At 43.8% G+C, this 19057-nt stretch overlaps 3 protein-coding genes across 4 annotated transcripts; 2 read left to right on the forward strand and 1 right to left on the reverse strand.

Annotated features, from left to right (window-relative positions):
• Positions 1-586: 586 nt before the first annotated feature.
• Positions 587-11527, forward strand: LOC127003366 (thyroid adenoma-associated protein homolog). 2 transcript variants are annotated; one of them, XM_050869904.1, is made up of 10 exons: positions 587-599; positions 1727-1825; positions 2228-2313; positions 2724-2836; positions 3027-3299; positions 3580-7621; positions 7936-8089; positions 8625-8783; positions 9017-9102; positions 9231-11527. In XM_050869904.1, the coding sequence occupies exons 2-10, from the start codon at positions 1741-1743 to the stop codon at positions 9738-9740; spliced, it is 5508 nt and encodes a 1835-aa protein (XP_050725861.1). In that variant the 5' UTR covers positions 587-599; positions 1727-1740; the 3' UTR covers positions 9741-11527. The 2 variants fall into 2 exon arrangements, with proteins under 2 accessions (XP_050725861.1, XP_050725860.1); XM_050869903.1 differs by lacking the exon at positions 587-599 and adding an exon at positions 606-845.
• LOC127003370 (prefoldin subunit 3-like) lies at positions 10430-14807 on the reverse strand. The gene is made up of 5 exons (XM_050869910.1): positions 14651-14807; positions 12827-12951; positions 12202-12367; positions 11819-11931; positions 10430-11675 (listed from the first exon to the last, which is right to left on the reverse strand). Exons 1-5 carry the CDS (start codon positions 14720-14722, stop codon positions 11552-11554), a joined length of 600 nt encoding a protein of 199 aa, XP_050725867.1. The 5' UTR covers positions 14723-14807; the 3' UTR covers positions 10430-11551.
• Positions 14808-15165: 358 nt separating this feature from the next.
• On the forward strand, positions 15166-19055 carry LOC127003369 (enoyl-[acyl-carrier-protein] reductase, mitochondrial-like). The gene is made up of 6 exons (XM_050869909.1): positions 15166-15381; positions 16339-16578; positions 16826-16978; positions 17259-17380; positions 18061-18196; positions 18547-19055. The coding sequence occupies exons 1-6, from the start codon at positions 15199-15201 to the stop codon at positions 18811-18813; spliced, it is 1101 nt and encodes a 366-aa protein (XP_050725866.1). The 5' UTR covers positions 15166-15198; the 3' UTR covers positions 18814-19055.
• The last annotated feature ends 2 nt before the right edge of the window (positions 19056-19057 follow it).

A 19057-nucleotide genomic window follows, 5' to 3' on the forward strand; every position in this document is an offset into this window, starting at 1 on the left:
AGCGCCTGCAAGTAATTAACCCTCCCGATTAAAGCAATATGTTCTTTCGTCGATCTCGGGGACTGCCAGGACCTTCAAACACCACACACCCCATCCTCCTTGCTCAATGGGGGACAGTTACCACTCCTACAGTCCTACTCAGCGGAAAAACCCGGCCTGAGCGGGACTCGAACCCACAGAGTTATATATAACTCGTGCTCGAACCTGTGCCTGCCACGCCGCGAAGCCTGGCAGCGCAGAGCTTTAACCGACTGAGCTATCGAAGCGGTGTGTTATGCTGTTTTTTTGAGTGAGTTTTTGAGTGGGTTTTTGGGGATAAGCATAACTTAAAAAGAGGTATAACTCGAAAAGTAGACATTTGCGACGGAAATGAGGTACAAAATCATAATAACATGAATTAACCACGTAAGAAAATCGTTGGTTGCATGGGCGAAACTAAATTGTCCGAGTTTTTTGTTAGGTCACTAAGAGGTTCAAGTGTAAAAAGTCGTCTTCCTCATCATTATTAACTGCTGTTGTGTTCAAATTGATGGGGGTATAGATGCATGAGTGGTGTTCTCTTCCTTTTCCTTCCCCTCCACGTCAGTCAGCTGTGCGGGGTAAACAAACAGGCAGCTGATGACCCTCCCGTCTTTAAGCCTCTACTCGGGCTCCTGTTCATCTTTGTATTGTAGTTTTGTTTCTTTAAGTTTCACGTGGCGGTAAACGCGTGTGTGTGTGTGTGTGTGTGTGTGTGTGTGTCTACCTCAGTGTGTGCAGCCTACACCGAGAGGTCAAGCCCCAAGCAGGCCCCGTATGTGTGTGAGGCGGCACGTGCAGGCTGACCACACCTCCGGGACAGCCAGGTACGAAATAGTAAAGTTAAAGTCAGGTACGGAATAGTAAAGTTAAAGCCAGGTACGGAATAGTAAAGTTAAAGTCAGGTACGGAATAGTAAAGTTAAAGTCAGGTACAAAATAAAAAATAAAAGTCAGAGGAAGCAAAGTGTACAGACAGACAGAGCTCAGTGTAGGTTGAAGTATATAAGTATATGCAGGGAAGTAACAAAGTGTGCATAGTGAAGTATATAAGTGTGAGGAATTACCAAGGAGGACCTAAGAAGCGATGTAAAGCGGAACACCTCAAAAGAAGAAGAAACCTACCTGACTAATAGTAGAGGAGGTTATTTGCCAGTGTGGTGAGGCTGGCACGTCGTTTTACCCCAATGCACTCCAATGTACGCTAAGATGTCTTTACCCCAGTGAACGTCAGGTGTCTTCTTACCTCAATGCCACCACAGTAAACAAAAAATGTCTTTTCACCCCCACATTACAACCTGTATCCTAGTGTTCATTGGGGTTGGAAGATGTCCTTATACAGCTGCCATGTTTTTCGTCGACTCCCTCCATGCCAGCTGATGGGGCAAAACACAAGTGCTGGGACTAGGTGACGGATTTATTTAGAGGCAATAGGTTGCTAATGTGATTTATTTAAAGGAAATACTTTACTAATGTGATATATTCAGAGGCAATAGGGTACTATTGTTGTTTACTTAGAGGCGAACGTTTACTAATGGGGTAGGTCATGTTGGGCATGTAGGTTTGATTGATTGAGGAAGGCTGTTCCTTCATAATAACCACATTTAAATTATGCTATTAAATACCTTCTGTGTTAACCTTAGTAAATAAGGATAAAAAAATATAAAAAATTGTATCTATGTAACTTTATGACAAGGTATCTTTTACAGAACTCTTAACAAGGATGGATGCTGCCTTTGCCAAATATTCCATGAAGGGCGGGAAGGTTCGCAAGTCACATGTGGAGAAACTCGTCCTTGACCCTCCCAGTGAGCCAATCAGAGCCTGTTGATTTAGAATACCTCAGTCCACTACCAATGTTTTATGTAGAACTAATGTATTATCTTGTATTGTCTTGTAACATTGTATATAATACTATGTTGCAAGCCAAAACCATATTAAAATGGCAGTATATTATTTCTGTGTAAATTTATATATTGCTTACACTCAGCACAATTCTCTTTGTGGTAACTTTAGAAAATGCAAATGTATAACATCTCAGTACATTACGATTAACTTCTGAATACAAACATTGCAACTCTGTAGTACAGAGGCATATATATCTAGGTTACCAATATGGTATTTTCATTTTGCAAAAAAATAAAAGAAAAAAGTAGTACACTGATATTCCTATGGATTAGGAAGTCAGAACTTTATATTTCTCATTTCAGGTGAAGCAATAGAAGACATCCAGACAGCCTTTAGGGAGCTGGTGTGTCCTGAGGGTCCCCAGCAGCAAGTTGGGGCAGTGGACAAGGTATTCATTCCTGACTTCATTGGTTTTAAAGGAAATCATGATGATCATCATCATTATCCTCTTCAGCCATTATATACTAATCCACTGCAGAACAAAGGACTATCCCAATGTTTTGCAGCTGTAGATAATAATTTTAGAGATATCGTGTCACCTTGCCGTACATCTTTCTTAATGGAAACGCTTAACTGGAATGTGAGCCATGTGTAATGGTTTATTGTACTCTGCTGATTTTTGATAACTTGGTTGATGACATTGTTGAGTATCCACTATGAAATTCTGCTTATTTTCATGGCTACTTAGAAACTATTCTTGTGCTCATCAATTTTGTTAGGGTCTTGATGTAACTACCACAGAGTTTTTTTTATCATTTTATCATTTTACTCAGAAGTAATCACTTGCCTGTTCAACAGCTCCTGAGTGCAGGCTTGTCCTCAGAAGATTCAGCAAAGATCTGCACCACTGTGTTTTTATCATCCCTGCTCCAGCTTAAGCCAAAGGTGCAGCTGAGGAGCAAAATACTAAAGTGAGTAGTGTCAGTCATCTTCTCTTTGGAAAAATGTGCAGTATATTATGTTTAGCATTCTGTGGATATGCTAAATATTTTCATCATGTGAACCCCACTGCTTACACCACACTTACACATCTTGTCCTCTCAGACCTGTCATTCATTACTTGTAAAATGTAAATCTGACAAGTCTGCTTTTCTCCCTCAGGTGCCTCCCTGTGCTGGCTGCCAGTCACCCTGAGGCCTACAAGGCCTGTGCCTTGAGTCACCTTCAGGCTGCTGCCACAGACACAACAGACCTCTTCAGACTAGTACAAGGAGTGTCCCTTTTGGTTGAGGAAAGGAACACTATATTCTTAACAGTGAACAATGAGGAGGAACCTCACTGTTCTGTGGATCCCAGTGACTGGCTCATTCACCAGCCTGTGATCATCCAGGCCGTGGTGCAAGGGATCAGACTCCTGTGGAAAAGCAGCCTCAAGTAAGAATGGCTAATAGTTGGTGACCTAATCATATTATGTCATTCTTGTAGTGGAAAAACTATAGTACAGTTAGAAACATTGGATTTATGAAACTAAACATGTCTAAGCATAGCTAAGACTTGGGTATGCATATCTGTATTAAAAAGTTTGCATACCATGCAGACTGCTGTTTCATAAAAATTGTGATCTGTTGTATTTTAATGGTGCTTTCTCTATCCTAGATTTTGTGTTCTATTTATAGTGGGAAATTGGTTCACCACATAATTGTAAATCTTACAGAGAATCCTCAACAGTGGAGGCCTCCTCAGCTCTGCAGCAAGTACAGCAGCTGGTGAAGAGTGGCACACATTTCTTCCAGCAGCATTACTCAGCTTGTGAAGATACAAATGCCTCATCCAAGGAGCTGCTGGAAGGAGTGCTGGACTTACTGCACCACCCAGCATGTCCCCTGGACCTCAGAGTCAACTGTGGTCAGCTGCTTGTGTTAGTGTACAGCCTTGTGTCTGAGGGAAATCTTTGCTGTCTAGTAAAAAATGTAATAAATAAGACAGAGCAATATGGTGACTTGCCAAGTGTTGGACAGTTAGCTGTGATCAATGGTGTACTGTGTGTTACCCTCAGCAGAAACCTCTACAGCCAGGAAGATGAACCACCCCTTGGCATAGAGGTCATTCAGGCCTGCCTCACCCTGGCATCCAACACCAGTGACGGCAACATAGCCCTCAGTGCCATACGAGTGATTCACCAGTGGACTCTGCGCACCCTGGAGGCACAGCAGGCTGGTGTCCTGTCAGATGATACCAAAAGTAAACTTGATATGAGCTCCCCACTTATGTCATGGTTACTAGACTACTTATGGTTAAGCTGGGACCATTTTTTGGACAGTGTCAAGCATTCCACCAGGGAAACATTTTTGAATCATCTGAAAATTCAACAAGGTGTGAATGAAGAAAAATGCAAACAACAACTTCTAAGCATCTGTGCAGAGTTTGTGCCGCAGCTAAGCCAGCGGCGGTACCGGTGCAGCGCCGTGAGCTGCATGGTTCCAGTGCTGGGGGCTGAGCTGCTCCTTACTCTGTACCCTGACCTGCCAAGCACTCTTGTCACCTACCTCAAGGAGCCAAGCATGGCCAGCCACGCCTCAGAGCTGCTGCAGGCCCTCTTCCAGCACCACCTCAAGGAAGTGTCATTAGTTTGTTGGCAGAATGTGTGGCTGACAAATTTCATAGATTTGTTTTCCAAAGAAATGCAACCATATGGATATGAATCATTGTTCAAAAAATTACTCTTTGCTTGCCCTGAAAGTCTTGACACAGCAGTACAGTGGCTTGTTAAGTGCTCAGAAAACCCTGTTAGTGAAAAGCTGTGTCTCCTTATTATGTGTGTGAAAATTGGTAGATGTTCACCTCAGTGGATCACAAAGTGTAATAATGTGGCAAAGCAGCACAATACCAGCCTGTGGAAAGCAATGCTTCCATACAAAATCATTGAACTGTGCCTCTCTCACAGGGATGAGTCAGTACAGGAAGCAGCCTACAGCCTTCTTTGTGAAAGCCCTAAATCCACTGAGTTACCTGAAGCCCGAGACCTGGAGCTGATCCTGGACTATTGCACGCACAGCATCACGTCTCACAGCCCCTCGCATCGGCAGCACTTGGTGAAAAGCACAAAGAAGCTCTTTGTTCGTATGAGAGAGGGTTCAATTGCTTTAGTGAGATCAAATAAAACTCGTAAGTTAACTTCTACAGATTTAGTTATTAATAAGCAGTCCTTGTTTTGCAAAAGGCTGTTCTCGCTGATGGTTCAAAGCATCAGTTATGGAGCGAATGCCTCTCGACGATCAACTGCATTACAAGTATTGGAGGTATTCCAGGAGATCATTGTGGAAGGATGTGTTGAAATTCTTAATATTGGTCATCTCACGCAGCAAGAGGTTTACCTTGACACTCTTCTCTCAGTGTTGGATGACTCATTTGAGACCAACAAAGTCATTACCCTCAAGCTTCTGTTATCTTGTTTTAAAAAAGATATGATTCAGCAAAGTCAAAAGCTGGAGTCTTTGCTGACTGCTTCTCTTAGTTTAGCATCATCTTGCAGGCCTCCAGACTCCCTGACAGCAGCTTATGTGTTGAAGTTTTTGTGCCACCATCCAAGTGCTGTCGAGGCAGTCAGTAAGCGGTCCACTGACAAGGCAAGCTGTGGCAGCCCTCGAGGAGTCATGTGCAATCATCTCTTGGAGTGCCTCCAGAAAGAAGTTCAATTTGCACGGAAAACTTTGCTCAGTGCAGCAGCTTCAGGGCCCATGTATGGATTTCTCTTATGCTTAAGGATGCAGCTCTCTGACATGCCAGAGAAAGAGTGTACAAACAATCACTCAGAGTGGGTTCTTATAGTACATGAGATTCTTGAGGTGTGCTACACAGTGTCTGAATTGGTAGCTCCTGTAGTGAGGAATTCTTCCCCTGAGGGACATCTCCCTATGGATTTGAGTCCAGAGAGTCTGGAGTCTTTGACAGCTGCACTTAAGGTGTCTCTTGGTAACCAACAGAATCAAGAAGAAATCATTCTGTCCCAGAACTGCAAACCTGATGAGCTTGTGAAAGCTCATGCTGTCAGTGCCCAGATGCTGCTGCTGTGTGCCTGGCGCTGCGTCAAGGAAGTGTCTCTTATTTTTGGAGAGCTAATACAGCAAGTGCCACTTTCCTCAAGCAATCTTTGTTTGCTTGCTGTGAAGGATGTAGAAGATATTGGTCAATACTTTTTATCACAATTATTAGAAACCAAACACAGAGGAGCTTTTGAACAAACATATGTTGGCTTCAGTAGAATTTGTCAACGTTTATGGCAATGCAATGAAGAACCAATGAGGAAACTCCCTGAAAAATGGTTAACTGAAGTTTTAAACTCAATACAAGACAGCAACGACACCCGCCTGTGCTCCACACGGCGGAGTGCAGGAGTCCCCTTCATCATGCAGGCTGTGTTGTCGTCTGAGCCGAGTGTCTGGGGAGCTGCATGCCTCAAGAGAACTATGACCCTCCTCCTCAAGCTGGCCAGTGAATCTCAGTATGAAGGGAGTGATGCCAGGATCCACGCCTTCAACATACTGAGGTCTTTGTACAGAGACACAAGGCTCGGTGACCACATCATCATGTACGTGTCTGACGGAGTTAAGGCTGCCCTTAATGGATACAAAAGTAATGCTTGGGCTGAACGTAATGCAGCCTCCCTCTTGTTTGCATCCCTGGTGACGCGAATGCTGGGTGTGAAGCAGACGCAAGATGACCTGAACCGCAAGAATGCCATGTCTGCCCTTGTGTTCTTCAGGCGTTACCCAGAACTGTTTGACTTCTTAAAAGACGAGCTGGATGCTGGTGCCGCAGGGATCAAGGAAGGGAGGTTGGTGCCAGCATTGTTCCCAACACTGCTGCTGCTGGCCAGGCTGGCACCGGCACCCCTTGAAGGCCGCACCTCAGCCGTGTCCATGGCCTCCTTCAGCCCGGCCATCCTCCAGTGTGCCTCCTCATGTGTTCTGCAGCTGCGCACCCTTGCTTCCCATGCCCTGGTGCCCCTGGTGGCCCCGAGTCAGCTGTCCCAAGTAGCAGGACAACTGTGCCAAAGAGCTGCCTCAACAACCAACCAAAACTTGCTTCATGGTTCTCTCTTGTGTTTGTCGAAGCTACTCAAGAATTATATTGGAAACATTGAGAATGACATTGATAACATCGTCCGTGATATAGTGGCATTGTCATGGTCAGCAACGGAGAGCAATCCTTGTTTGGTCACCCGCAGCTGTGCTCTAGAACTTTTTACCTTCCTGAACAGCAAACAGCTGATTCAAGAAACATCACTAGTATTTAAAAGTATTCATTCAGGAGCATTAGCACTCATCCACTCAGACAGTGTGTCCCTCAACAGCCAGCCCTGGTCAACTCTTTGCAAGAAGCAGGCAGCTAAACTTGTGCTAACAAGCTGTGTTAATAATACATGTGACCTACAGAGGATCTACAACAGCTTTGTCAATAATAATTGTTCTGACGTGCGCATGTGTACTCTGGAACATTTGGTAAGCCTTGAGAATCTTCCCACTTACATTTTTAGCATCTTGCGAGAGAGAATGACATATGAAGAAGTAAACTCTAATTGTCTCCAGTTAGTTTATCAGATAATGAGCAGAGTGATCCACCAGCACAAAGAAGAGCCGTGCCTTCTCTCTCTTTTGCTGCACTCCACCTCCAGGAGCAAGGAGGAGGCCTCCTCTGAGCTGAAGGCAGCAATGATACAGTTTAGCTCAGCATGTGTATTCACCTTGCTATCTGTGGTAGGTATACATGATAAGGAAATGTACTACATATGCACCTCATATTATTGCATGTGCTGAAAATAGTATTGCAGTTAATTTTACCCCAAATTTACTTACCTTTTTTTAGTATAATGCAAGTCTTGCTATAAGATTTTTCAGTACAAGGGCAATTCAGGTATTCTCTTGTTTATGCAGACACAAGTTTGGTAATCAAGTCTAAGTCAGTTCTGTTGTGTTATATGTACATGAAGCAAATACCGGCTCAAGATGAAACTGTTCAGTAAAATCCATTACATTAGATGATTACTGACTTGAATGTCTCTCTTTACCAGACACCAACTGTCTCCTTTGAAAAGGAGTTTGACCAGTGGCTAGAGATGGTCGTGGAGTGTTCGGCCAGTGAGTGTGACAACGAGGAGCGGCAGGCCGTGGCCGAGGGGCTCACCAGGGTGCTGCCCTCCCTCCTCTCTCACCCCAGCATCTCCCGTGAGTGGCAGAATAGGGGACACAAATACACTGATAATATCATTTGGTATCACCTACTCATTTAGATTTTTTCTGTCATTCTCTATCATTTTTTTTCTAGCTGCAGGAATTTGCAGAACTTAATAAGCTGTCTATAGTGATTTGTTGGTCCAAGGAATATACATATATCTGAGTAGTTGTTATGATATATTTCACACATATTTCATTCTGGTACACTAGCTGCCCCAGACTTATGTAGCTATATGCAAGAAACATTTATTATACAGTTTACACATTATTTTTCCATTTACTTATTTTTCCTTGAATGATGAATTACTGTATTTATGTTTTCCTGTTAGAGTTGAATTGTTTGGAACATTTTTAAGGTCAAGTTGAAGGGTTGACAGCTTGACACTCACATAAATGCTACTTTCCTAGAGGCTTAGGTTTATTTCTGTCAGACACATTAGTGCCTGAGGGGTGTCAACTTTCACATGAGATTGATTCAAACATGTGTAAGTATATATATTATATGTACAAGAGTGCTCCCCCTCAGCCCTGTCCAGATTGAAGGCCATGGAGGTGCTGGTGGTGCAGCTGCAGGATGACAACAGCCAGGTGCAGGAGACGGCTGCTGAGGGCGCCGCCTGCCTGTGTACCCAGAGTGTCTGCCTCAGCCCTCCAAGAGCTGTGACAAAAGTCTGTGATTTTATTGGTAAGATGTGCTCACCTACTTATATACTATACTATAGAGGGCAGCATTGTCAGAAAATTGGTTGTAGGTATGCTTGCAAGTTATTAGGATGAGTGGATAACCATCCACTATAATAAGGGTAGTGTTGGTACTCCTTTCAGTCGTTACATGTTAGGCAAAGCCAACCAGGTGGTACATTCCATTGTAAGAAAATGTAATTTTAATTTAATCTTACTTATGAAATATATTCACAGGCACCATTGGAACACCACAGGCAGTGTCGTTACTGGTCAAGTTGTGCCTGAAGGAAGATCTGCCTGAAGGTTTTGGGCTTTCACAGGTACTGATCGGCTCCTTGTACACCATGTACAGTGTTGCATCAAATATAAACGTAAAACTTTTTTATACACTTAATACTAAGGTCATTGCCAGTGGTGACAGATTGCTTATGTACTTTTTACTTTCTAGGATGAGGACAGAGTGTTCAACAAAGGAGAAGTTAACATCTACAAGGAAAGCTTGTGGCTAGCCCGGGCAGCAAGCCTCTCCCTCTCCAGCTACCTGTCCACTTGTCCCCCAGAGTCTGAGACGCCTCTGTTCTTTGAGAGCTTCATTGTGCCACATTTGGTCACATCATCTTTGAAAGAGGACCTAAGAGAGCAGGAAAGCTGCAGAGATATCCAGATCTCATTGTGTGAATTGCTGAAGTTACTGCAACAAGATATCCTTCATTTATTCCAGCAGGTTGCATCAGTCACTGACATGGCTGTTTATTGTGTGAAAAATGTTGAGGCATTATTTGTAAGGCTGGGGTGCCGATCAGCTCTTTGGAAAGTTCTCACCCACTACCACAGTGCTGCTTCACCTGAGGTTACCTCTGTAGCAGTGGCCTTACAGAGGAGCACCATCAAAGGGAGACTTGTACACGAGATTATTTGTGATCTCTCTTACACAGGCACGGGTCATATCATTAAGTGAGGTGTGATAAACCCATTGTTTGGGTCACCTTACAAATACATAAATCTGTGTAAGATGAGGGAAGCAAGTAATCCCAAAGCTAGGTAATTTACAACCATGTAGTCCATTCTGGAGGGAATGCTCTTCCAAAATGCTGCCCTGCAACTGTTGTGAAGAAGCCAAGCTGCACGCTGGAGCTGCCTGGCCCTCTGTGAAGTAATTCTAAGTAAGCACAACTGTAGTGGGATGCTGCACTTTTATAGTTTAGAAGATTGTACATGTATAGCTACTTGTATAAAGCCAGTACTTTTGTTACATGTTTTTAAAGTTTTATACTAATTTATACATTGTAATATAGACTTGTCAAGTATACTTAAAAGTTTCAAAACATCCACTAGACATAAAAAGGTTACTATGACTTTATCAGCCCATAATCTATGGAAAACTAGATACCTTCCTCCTTGAGGTTTGGTTTTGGTCACCAGGATGCTTGGTCTGAGATAACTGCTGCTGTGACCAAGGATTAAACAAGAGAGTAACACTGGCAGCAGCCTTGACAGGATCTGTGGGGGGTTCAGAGGTATGTGTACTAATATCCTGAGATTGTTTTTATTTTGTGTATTTAAAGTGATCTTTCTCCAAGACCAGATTGGTTATTGATTTAAGGGTGGGCTTTTAAACCATCTCCATGAGGTTACTAAACAAGTGGCAGCTTTTAAAGGTTTATTTAGCATTACAACACGTGCCTGATGCGGCAGAGACAACTGTCCCCAGTCTGTAGGTCAGGTCTGGGCACACGCCATGATGCTTCAAGTTGTGAGGTGCTAAAGCAATGAAGTTAATGTTGGAGGCAGTTCATAAGTTGGTGATTCATTCATACATCACCAAGTGTTGAGTCCTCACAGCAAGAGGTTGAAGCTTTGTGTGAAGTTCAACTCATTATTTCAAGGAGTTACAGGAACCTGACATGAAAATAATGTGCACTAATATTAATCACAGTAAATATTTTCCATTTGGGACTTGCACTAGTTAAAATGTAATAATTCTGAGATATATTCTTGCATAAGTTCAACTATACAACACAGTAATAAATGTAAGGATGCAGCTATCAAGAGTGGTACATGAGAGCTCTCACAGCTCATCATGTACACTGGTTTGTACCCTTACTTATTTTAAAAAAAGAATGAGGCTGGGATGAGCCAAGTAATGGGTAGAAAACTGACTCCCACTCTGAATGAAAGCACAGATGCATTTTAAAATTTAGGGAGGCCAGGCTCAATATTCCCTACAAAATGCATGGAAAACTTTGGATTAAAAATGCCACAATAGATAAGCAGGAACGAACCAGTCGGGGAAACATGGCATACAGTAGAGGTCAAGGGTATGGCAGGCAAAGGATAGTATTAAAATAGGAGTGATAAGATTTTAGAATAAAGAAATCATCTCAATCATAAAAGACTGAAACTGAATTTCACAGTATTAGATTAGAATGCTCTTTCAATCCTGGAGAGCAATAAATAGATGAGAACATCTTCAGTCATGCTGCTCCAGAGCTTGTATATGCAGGTAAAATAATTGCAGTCAGGAACATTATTATAAATATGCATACATCAAGCTCCTGACAAACTTTACATGTCTTACATAAATCATCATTGTAAGAGGGTGAGTATTTTAGTGTCTTATTCATGATTAAATTTATTTTTCAGAACAAAAAGATTACAAAAAAAAAAAACAATGTGTGGGGAGTAGGTTAGAGCTAGAACACAAACTTAGCACTAAAGAAAAAGATATTAAAGCACAATGTTTTCTTCAAAATAATTGACCTATGAAGTTCATTTTTCCTCCTTCCCCTGTCCTTTTGACTTGTCTTCCGCAGCGGCTTTCTGGGCTCGCCTCCTCTTCACATCCCAGTTGTAAATGCGAGCCATGGTGACCTCCGTAGTAGTACACTGGTTCCTGAAATCAGTATACCAGGGATGAAGACAGATGGTTTTATACCTCTGAACCTAAAATAAACTATATTCATTCTAGTCTATGTTGAAGCTTGTGCCTGTAACTACAACTGTACTCAGATACAATATACACAAAGTTTCACTTACCTTAGAAAGTCAAGGTCATGTTCCACCTGTGTCAAGTTCTTGGTGGCATTGCCCAGGTTTTTAGACAGGAGACCCTCAGCATCTTCCAGCCCATACTCCAGCATCACATTAGCCTGTCAGCAAAAAGACAAGTTACACTTCTGTTTATCTACTTATATCTCCAACACTCTGTTCTTTAATGGGAACCTACCCAAAGGGATGGACACAGCAGAAATATCTCCAATTTTCCCTGTTCCAGCACTCCCTCTTCATGCAATCAATCACTGACCAGCCAACTTTTTCTAAAATATTCATCCAGTCTATTGATCTTCCCCCGATTCCATCTCCCTCAATCCTGTCCTCAATTTTTCAAAAATGTTCACAAAGACACTCAGAAAACTCACCCCGAGCCAGAGACACACACGGTCGGTTGGAGGAATGTTGGCCTGCATGTACACTTGGTCAGACAGCAGAAAGCGAGTCTCAATTACTTCAGATGTGTCTTTTCGTGTCTTCATTTCCTTCACAATTTGTAAAGAGCTCTTGATGTCTGGTATCTGAGATTTCAGCCTGTTAAAATGCCATTTGATGTTAGTAAACATTGAACAAATACCTGAATAAGGAAGACTGCAATAATTATTATTCTTAATAGTGTTCTTGGATTACTCAATTTAGAATCATTACCTAGTCGTGAGAACATCAAGTCAGGAAAAGATGTACTGTTTGCCTTGCTTGGCAATTAAATCCAAAAATATACACAATTCCAATTGCCACAACAACAATGCCAAGATAAATACAGGCACATCTTGTTTTCTCAAATCACGTGTTTTTAAGAAATGCGATGAAAAAATCCAATTCACTTGATATGTTTTGCCTCAATTAGCATGAATAAAATCCCTCAACTTACAATGTATTCACGTGGGAAAAAATGATGCTTGAAGTATTTATGCAAGATTAACTTTACAAGGGCTCTTCAGGAGTGCAACCTTGTTGTTAAATGAGCTGTCCCAACACTGCCACAAGACTAACTTTTTCCTCCGGGCCTGAAGGTGGACCTCCATGAACTTGTACTTGTTAAGCTGTTCATCCAGCCTCTTGATGACGTCCTGGGCGCTGACATTGTCCTCCTTGGCCATGAAGGTGTCCACATCTTCCTGTTGAGGAAGAGGACAGTCAAGGAATTAATGTTAAGTTACACAATAGTAAAGTAATTGGTGATTGCTGTTATCAGGTCCATCACTGAAACAGTTACCAGAATGTGGAAGAGCATGTAAAAGTGTATGTGAAAAGTGTCAATGACTAGTGAGTTAGGTGCAGTTCTAAAATAACACCACCCAGACAAAAATAAATACCTCTGCTGCTGTGTCTACTCAAGGGTAAAGGGAATAAACTAGGAGACAGATAATTGAATGGAGCAGTCTGGTTACTGGGGAATAAGAATTAGTGATAAATAGGTCTCCAGGGTGACAGGAGTGAGTGTGTGGCAGGGCAAACCACATGGTGTAGAAGCAAGAAGAGGCATGACAGGGGAGCCTTCAGGGTGACAGGCATGTGTGGGAGGGTGAGTCATTAGGAGTGACAAGGGCGTGTGTGTGACGGCATGACAGGAGCGTGTGGCAGGGTGAGACATATCTGGATCTGGATTTATGATGCACAGGGCACCTGTACAGGTGCATAACACGCATATTTGTGTTGGCTGTTGGGGGGACGGGGGAACCGAGTGTGCAGGGGAGGGAAGTGAATCAGGTGTAATTGTTAGTGTTGGTGTGTTGAGTGAGTGTGTATTTGTTTTCTGAATGAGTCTATTGTACCAGTCTAAAATCTGATGAGGGAGGCTGTTCCAGTCACGTATGGTGCATGGAAAGTATGAGTGCTTGTGTGCGTCAGTGTTAGTGTGATATGTTTGGTATTTATGGATGTGTGTTACGAGTACGTTGACTGTTTGCATTGTGTAGGTATGTTTGTGGGTCAATGTCAATGTGAGTGTGTGTGATCTTGTGCATAAGTGTAAGTCTGTGTGCTTGTCTGCGTAAGTGAAGAGGTTCCATGTTAATCTGTTGTTTGATCCGTGTTGTGATGCCAGGTGTTCGAGTGTAATTGTTGGTAATGAACCAAGCCACCTTGGTGTTGATTTGTTCTAACCTATCAATGTTTCTGTGTGTGTAAGGATCCCAGACCATGGAGCAGTATTCAAGTGTTGGTCTCAAAAGTGTGTCATAAGCTATGTGTTTTATATCAGGTGTGCAGTTATGTAGATTCCTCCTCAGGGGTGACAGGGGCGAGTGTGTGGCAGGGCAAGGCACAAGGCGTGACATGAACATGTGTGGCAGGGTGAGGCTTAGATTGGCGTGACAGGGGAGCCTCCAGGGTGACAAGGGTGTGTGTGGCAGGGCAAGGCTGGGAGAGGCATGACAGGGGCGAGTGCGTGGCGGGGCGAGGCACACGGCGTGACAGGGACGTGTGTGACAGGGTGAGGCATAGATTAGCATGACAGGGGAGCCTCCAGGTTGACAGGGGCGAGTGTAACAGGGCAAGGCTGGGAGAGGCGTGGGTGGCAGGGTAAGGCTGGGAGAGGCGTAACAGGGGCGAGTGTGGCTGGGAGAGGCTGTGTGTGGCAGGGTGAGGCATAGATTAGCATGACAGGGAAGCCTCCAGTGTGACAGGGGCGTGTGTGGCAGGGTGAGGCATATATAGGGGCGGGTGTGTGGCGGGGCGAGGCACGGCGTGGAGGCAGGGCGCGGCGTGACAGGTGGAGGGAGGCATGGTCACCCTTCTCTTGTCCCAGGTATCTCCCCAGCCAGCCGCCCCTCACCGACGCAGCACGCCCTAAATAAGAGTTCCCTGTCTCCTCACCACAAACTGGGCCTCGGGGATGCCCATGTAGCTCTTGGTCTCCGCGAGGGGCTTGTCTCCGTCGCCGGCCATGGTGTTTACAGTGTGAGAGTGCGGGCCAGTCACCACCACCTATTTTACCCCTCTACCACCTTCAATACACTGTTAAGATGTTGAATGGGCCTGAATTATAACTTTTAAGAAATATATAATAGTAGTACAAAGCTTCAAGGCCCGCATTTATTCATTGCAAGCATGTCTACATGTAGATCGACCCAGTATATTCTTCGAGGAATCATTAATGTTATTATACGAGATTCTTTTTTTGTCATGAAAGGTTATATATTGAATGGAAATGGATATCTATTCAATAAGCTATCCATGATTTTTTTTTCAATTCCAATTATTCCCTACGCTTTATTACCATTATTTACGTTTTTTTAATAATATCAAGTTACTTTTTTGTATTTATTTATTGACCAACAGCTAAAATTCTAATTGCAGAAAATGAATGTCAGAAGTGGTGGCCCCGCGGTCTCTGCCTGCAGTGCCCTGGCCCCTGTGTCAAAATGTGGCGGAGGGTTTGCGCGGCCCTGCCCTCCCGGCGGAAATTATCCTCCCTGGGTGATGGCAGCCCCCCGGGGCGGCGCCACGCCACCACCGGCGCCTGTCTGGAGTACTCGGAGAACGGCGACCCCGAGAAGGTGGTGGCGAGGCGCGAGGTGCCCGTGCCGGCGCCCCGCGGGGACCAGGTGGGGTTCGGGGCACACGGCTCCTCTGATTCAAGTGTCTGACTCACCTGTCCCGCCACACCTGTCCCACTACTCTACACTACACCTACAGCCTTGCTCACCTGACCTGTGCTGCCACACCTGTCGTGACTTCAGGGCCGTACCCTGGGGGCCACGGCCCCGGGGGACCCCTCCCTGTCTGCCAAAAGGTCCACTTTCTGAGAAAGTCAAAATGAAAATCTGGGACGAAAAGTTCCAGTTTTTCGTTTTGACAGCAGCAAAATGCACCCAGAAATATTAATTAAAAAAAAAAAAGCTGAATTGGCTTGCTTTGCTCGCCACTCACCCCTTTTCAAGTGGCTGCAAAGGTTCACATTTAGTGGAAAAACCCCTGCGTCCAGTAACACCGTAAGGTTCAACTCTGGGTACAGCTCTAGACTAATAAACTGCTTGACCTTTGCCCAGCCCCTGCAGTGAAGTGGTTAGCATGGTCAAATTAGGGGTATTTATTTCCTTTATTGCCTTTTCCTACTTTGGTGTTTTTCTTCCATTATCTGTTATTTTATCATTTATTTTTTTATTTTTTGTTCATTTGAATGTCTAAGGCATTGTTTGGGTATTTATTTCCTCTACCAAGTCTGGGCCATGAGCTGTAGCTGGGTGTGGCCTTGGTGCTCATCTCCGTCATGTCAGTAACTTATGTGCTGCAATCTACGTCCATGTCTCTGATGCAAATGACAGAGTTGGGGGGATAATGCTGTTTTTTATGCCATTCTTTACCCCCATGTTCACACTTCCTTTCATAACTCTCCAACATACCTGTTACCTGTGTGCCCTCCACTGCTCTGTCCCTCACCTCTCCCTCTGTGCTTCCATATTTACATTGAACTATCCCTAACTGCCAGTTGCTTTTCTAGGCTACTCTACTTTTTCTTGGCTGCCATAATGCCCAAATGCCTTAGTGTGGACATTTTTTAGGTCCTGATGAAGATGTTGGCAGCACCAGTCAACCCTGCAGATATCAACACCATCCAAGGGACATATGCAGTGCAGCCGCCTCTCCCCTCCATCCCAGGGAATGAGGGTGTTGGGGAGGTGGTGGCCGTTGGGGACGGGTACGCTGGCGGGCTGCAGCCAGGAGACAAGGTCATTCCCCGCGTCAATGCTCTGGGCACCTGGAGGACACACATCATTGCTCCAGACACCGATCTCATCAAGGTGCTGGAAATGTAGTGGTGATTCTAGATAACAGGACTGCATGTCTCTCAGACATGCAGTCTTTGCTCATGACTCCCATCCCTCACCTTCTGATAAACTTTGAGTCAACTTATTTTTTCTAAACTTGTTAAAGTATATTAATTTATTGGCTGCCATGGGTTGTAATATATTCCTGCCTTGTAGTTGTTTTATACATCTTTTGGTCAGAAAATATTTATTAATTTATTTTCTCCATTATCATTGTCAGATTCCTTGTGATGCTGATCTGGTGACTGCTGCCACAATAGCTGTCAACCCAGGCACAGCGTACAGGATGCTGAAGGACTTTGTTCACGTAGGCTTCGGTGACACTGTTATACAGAATGGGGCAAACTCTGCTGTGGGTCAGGCAGTTATTCAAGTAAGTGAGTATTCCACTTTTTGGGGTAAATGAACATGAATTTACTGAGTACATAAATATGGTGACTGTTTAGCTTAGTTAGGTAAAATTAAGTGTATCTTCAACCACCTCTAATGCAAAGCAGTCTCCAGCATTGATGAAATATCTGGCCACATCAGCAGACAGACTGTCAACCTATTGGTCCCACAGTTACACTATCATGTTGGTTCTTTCGCATGTTTCCTCTTCATAGTAAACTCATACTCTTATATGGTTATAAATGCTCTCATTGTAATTTCAGATTGCTGTAGCTATTGGCGTCAACACCATAAATGTGGTGCGTAACCGACCTAACATTGAGGAGCTGAAAGACTACTTGACGACCTTGGGAGCCACAGTGGTGGTGACTGAGGAGGAGCTGAGGTAAGGCACTCATAAAACAAAGTATTTTTGCTCATGGAAATGCATACTATTTACAAGCTTACTGAGACAATTATGCAGTTAAGTAAATGTGAATTTTTTTTTTTTCTACCATTGATTCATACACATAGCTCACTATCTACTCATAAATTCCACTACAAGAAAACTAGATAGGCTACTGTAATAAAAAAATTGTTTGTGTTTTCATTGATTTGTTCTTTGAAATATGTGAAAAGGGGGGCTCCCGTGGTCCCGTAGTAGAGTCTACGCCTTGCGCTCCGATGGGGTGCTGGAGCGTATAGGTTCGAGACCTGCCCGGTGCCATGGGAGTGGGGAGAGGAAAGATGGGCTCTTTCAGACACCCTCAGCCCCATTGTTGGGCCGCCTCCTTGAAAGAATTGGGTATATCTCTACCAGCCATCTGGGTGGTTGCGCAGCATGCACCGCCTTCCTCCCTTGGGATAGGCCTATATCCCCAACGAAAAAAAAAACAAAAAAAGTGAAAAATAAAGGGGATTTATTTGTTTTTAGAAATAAGGGGAAAAAAGTGCCCTTGCCTTTTTTTGGAGATGTTTCTATTGTTCCACTGTTATCTCTGGAACTAATTGTAATATTGAAATTATACAGTCACCATAAGAATCCTTGACTTAACAGACTTTTACTTTATTTTGATGTTATTACAGAAAGAGTGAAAAGGTGAAGGCACTTCCACCCCCACGCTTGGCACTAAACTGTGTGAGTGGCCGCAGCGGCACTGATGTTCTCCGGCAGCTGGCACACGGAGGAGTGATGGTGACGTACGGAGGCATGTCCAGACAGGTAATGCTGTGCTCTGTACTTCAGTGCAGCTCACTCCTCTCCTGCCCATTGTTGTAACTTTGTGTATTCTCACCCAGTTTACTAGTGAAAGAATTTGGATACTGGTTCACTCTTGCATTTGGGAGTTGGACAGCAAAGGGATGAACTTGAGTAGAAAGCCTTGTGCAGTTATTCTTGGCAAAATAAGGGGTTTTAGATTTTCTGGAAGGTAAACTGATATCCCAGATGTTATACTGGGCCTGTGTCAAATTAAGGGTTCCCTCCCATAAAGGGACTGAGATTAGCACCGCTGCCATGCCCAGCTGTAGCGTATACTCCTAACTTTACTTACTTCGTTTAACATTTGGCAGCCAGTCATTGGACCAGTTGGATCGCTGATCTTCCATGACATCACTCTTCGGGGATTCTGGATGACACGGTGGAACAAGCAACACTTCAATGACCCACAGCGGCAGGAGATGCTGGACCACCTTTTCCAGCTGGCCAAGAGTGGCAAGCTGAAACCTCCAGACCACACTCTTGTGCCTTTCTCTGATTACATTGTTGCTCTTCGTAATGCTATGCCCAAGCAAGGTATGTTGGGGAAAAAGCAAATACTCAAATTTAATAACAGTTAAAAATAAGTGGTCAGTTAATTAATAAGTCAACCAGCATACACAAAGGATATGTCTCATTCCATCTTGTTTCATGATGGCTGATGCAGAGGACAACAGGGATGGACAATGATGACTGAAGGGATGGTCTTGTCTGAGCTCAATTAGGACTGAGTGTATATACTGAAGTTGATTAGTGTATTCATTGAGCATCATCTATCCTTGTATATTTTATCCAGTCCAAATAAAAACTTAAGCACAGGTAATT

The sequence above is a fragment of the Eriocheir sinensis genome, chromosome 25, assembly GCF_024679095.1.
Source record: "Eriocheir sinensis breed Jianghai 21 chromosome 25, ASM2467909v1, whole genome shotgun sequence".
NCBI lineage: Eukaryota > Metazoa > Arthropoda > Malacostraca > Decapoda > Varunidae > Eriocheir > Eriocheir sinensis.

Coding starts and splice junctions, on each gene's coding strand:
- LOC127003366 (XM_050869904.1), top strand. CDS start 1,741: ATGGATGCTGCCTTTGCCAAATATTCCATGAAGGGCGGGAAGGTTCGC. Junction 1,826..2,227: donor ACTCGTCCTTGACCCTCCCA/GTGAGCCAATCA, acceptor TTCTCATTTCAG/GTGAAGCAATAGAAGACATC. Junction 2,837..3,026: donor CTGAGGAGCAAAATACTAAA/GTGAGTAGTGTC, acceptor TTTCTCCCTCAG/GTGCCTCCCTGTGCTGGCTG.
- LOC127003370 (XM_050869910.1), bottom strand. CDS start 14,722: ATGGCCGGCGACGGAGACAAGCCCCTCGCGGAGACCAAGAGCTACATG. Junction 11,932..12,201: donor GTGTGTGTCTCTGGCTCGGG/GTGAGTTTTCTG, acceptor TTTTGCTGACAG/GCTAATGTGATGCTGGAGTA. Junction 11,676..11,818: donor CATGACCTTGACTTTCTAAG/GTAAGTGAAACT, acceptor TACTGATTTCAG/GAACCAGTGTACTACTACGG.
- LOC127003369 (XM_050869909.1), top strand. CDS start 15,199: ATGTGGCGGAGGGTTTGCGCGGCCCTGCCCTCCCGGCGGAAATTATCC. Junction 16,579..16,825: donor CAGACACCGATCTCATCAAG/GTGCTGGAAATG, acceptor TATCATTGTCAG/ATTCCTTGTGATGCTGATCT. Junction 18,197..18,546: donor ACGGAGGCATGTCCAGACAG/GTAATGCTGTGC, acceptor AACATTTGGCAG/CCAGTCATTGGACCAGTTGG.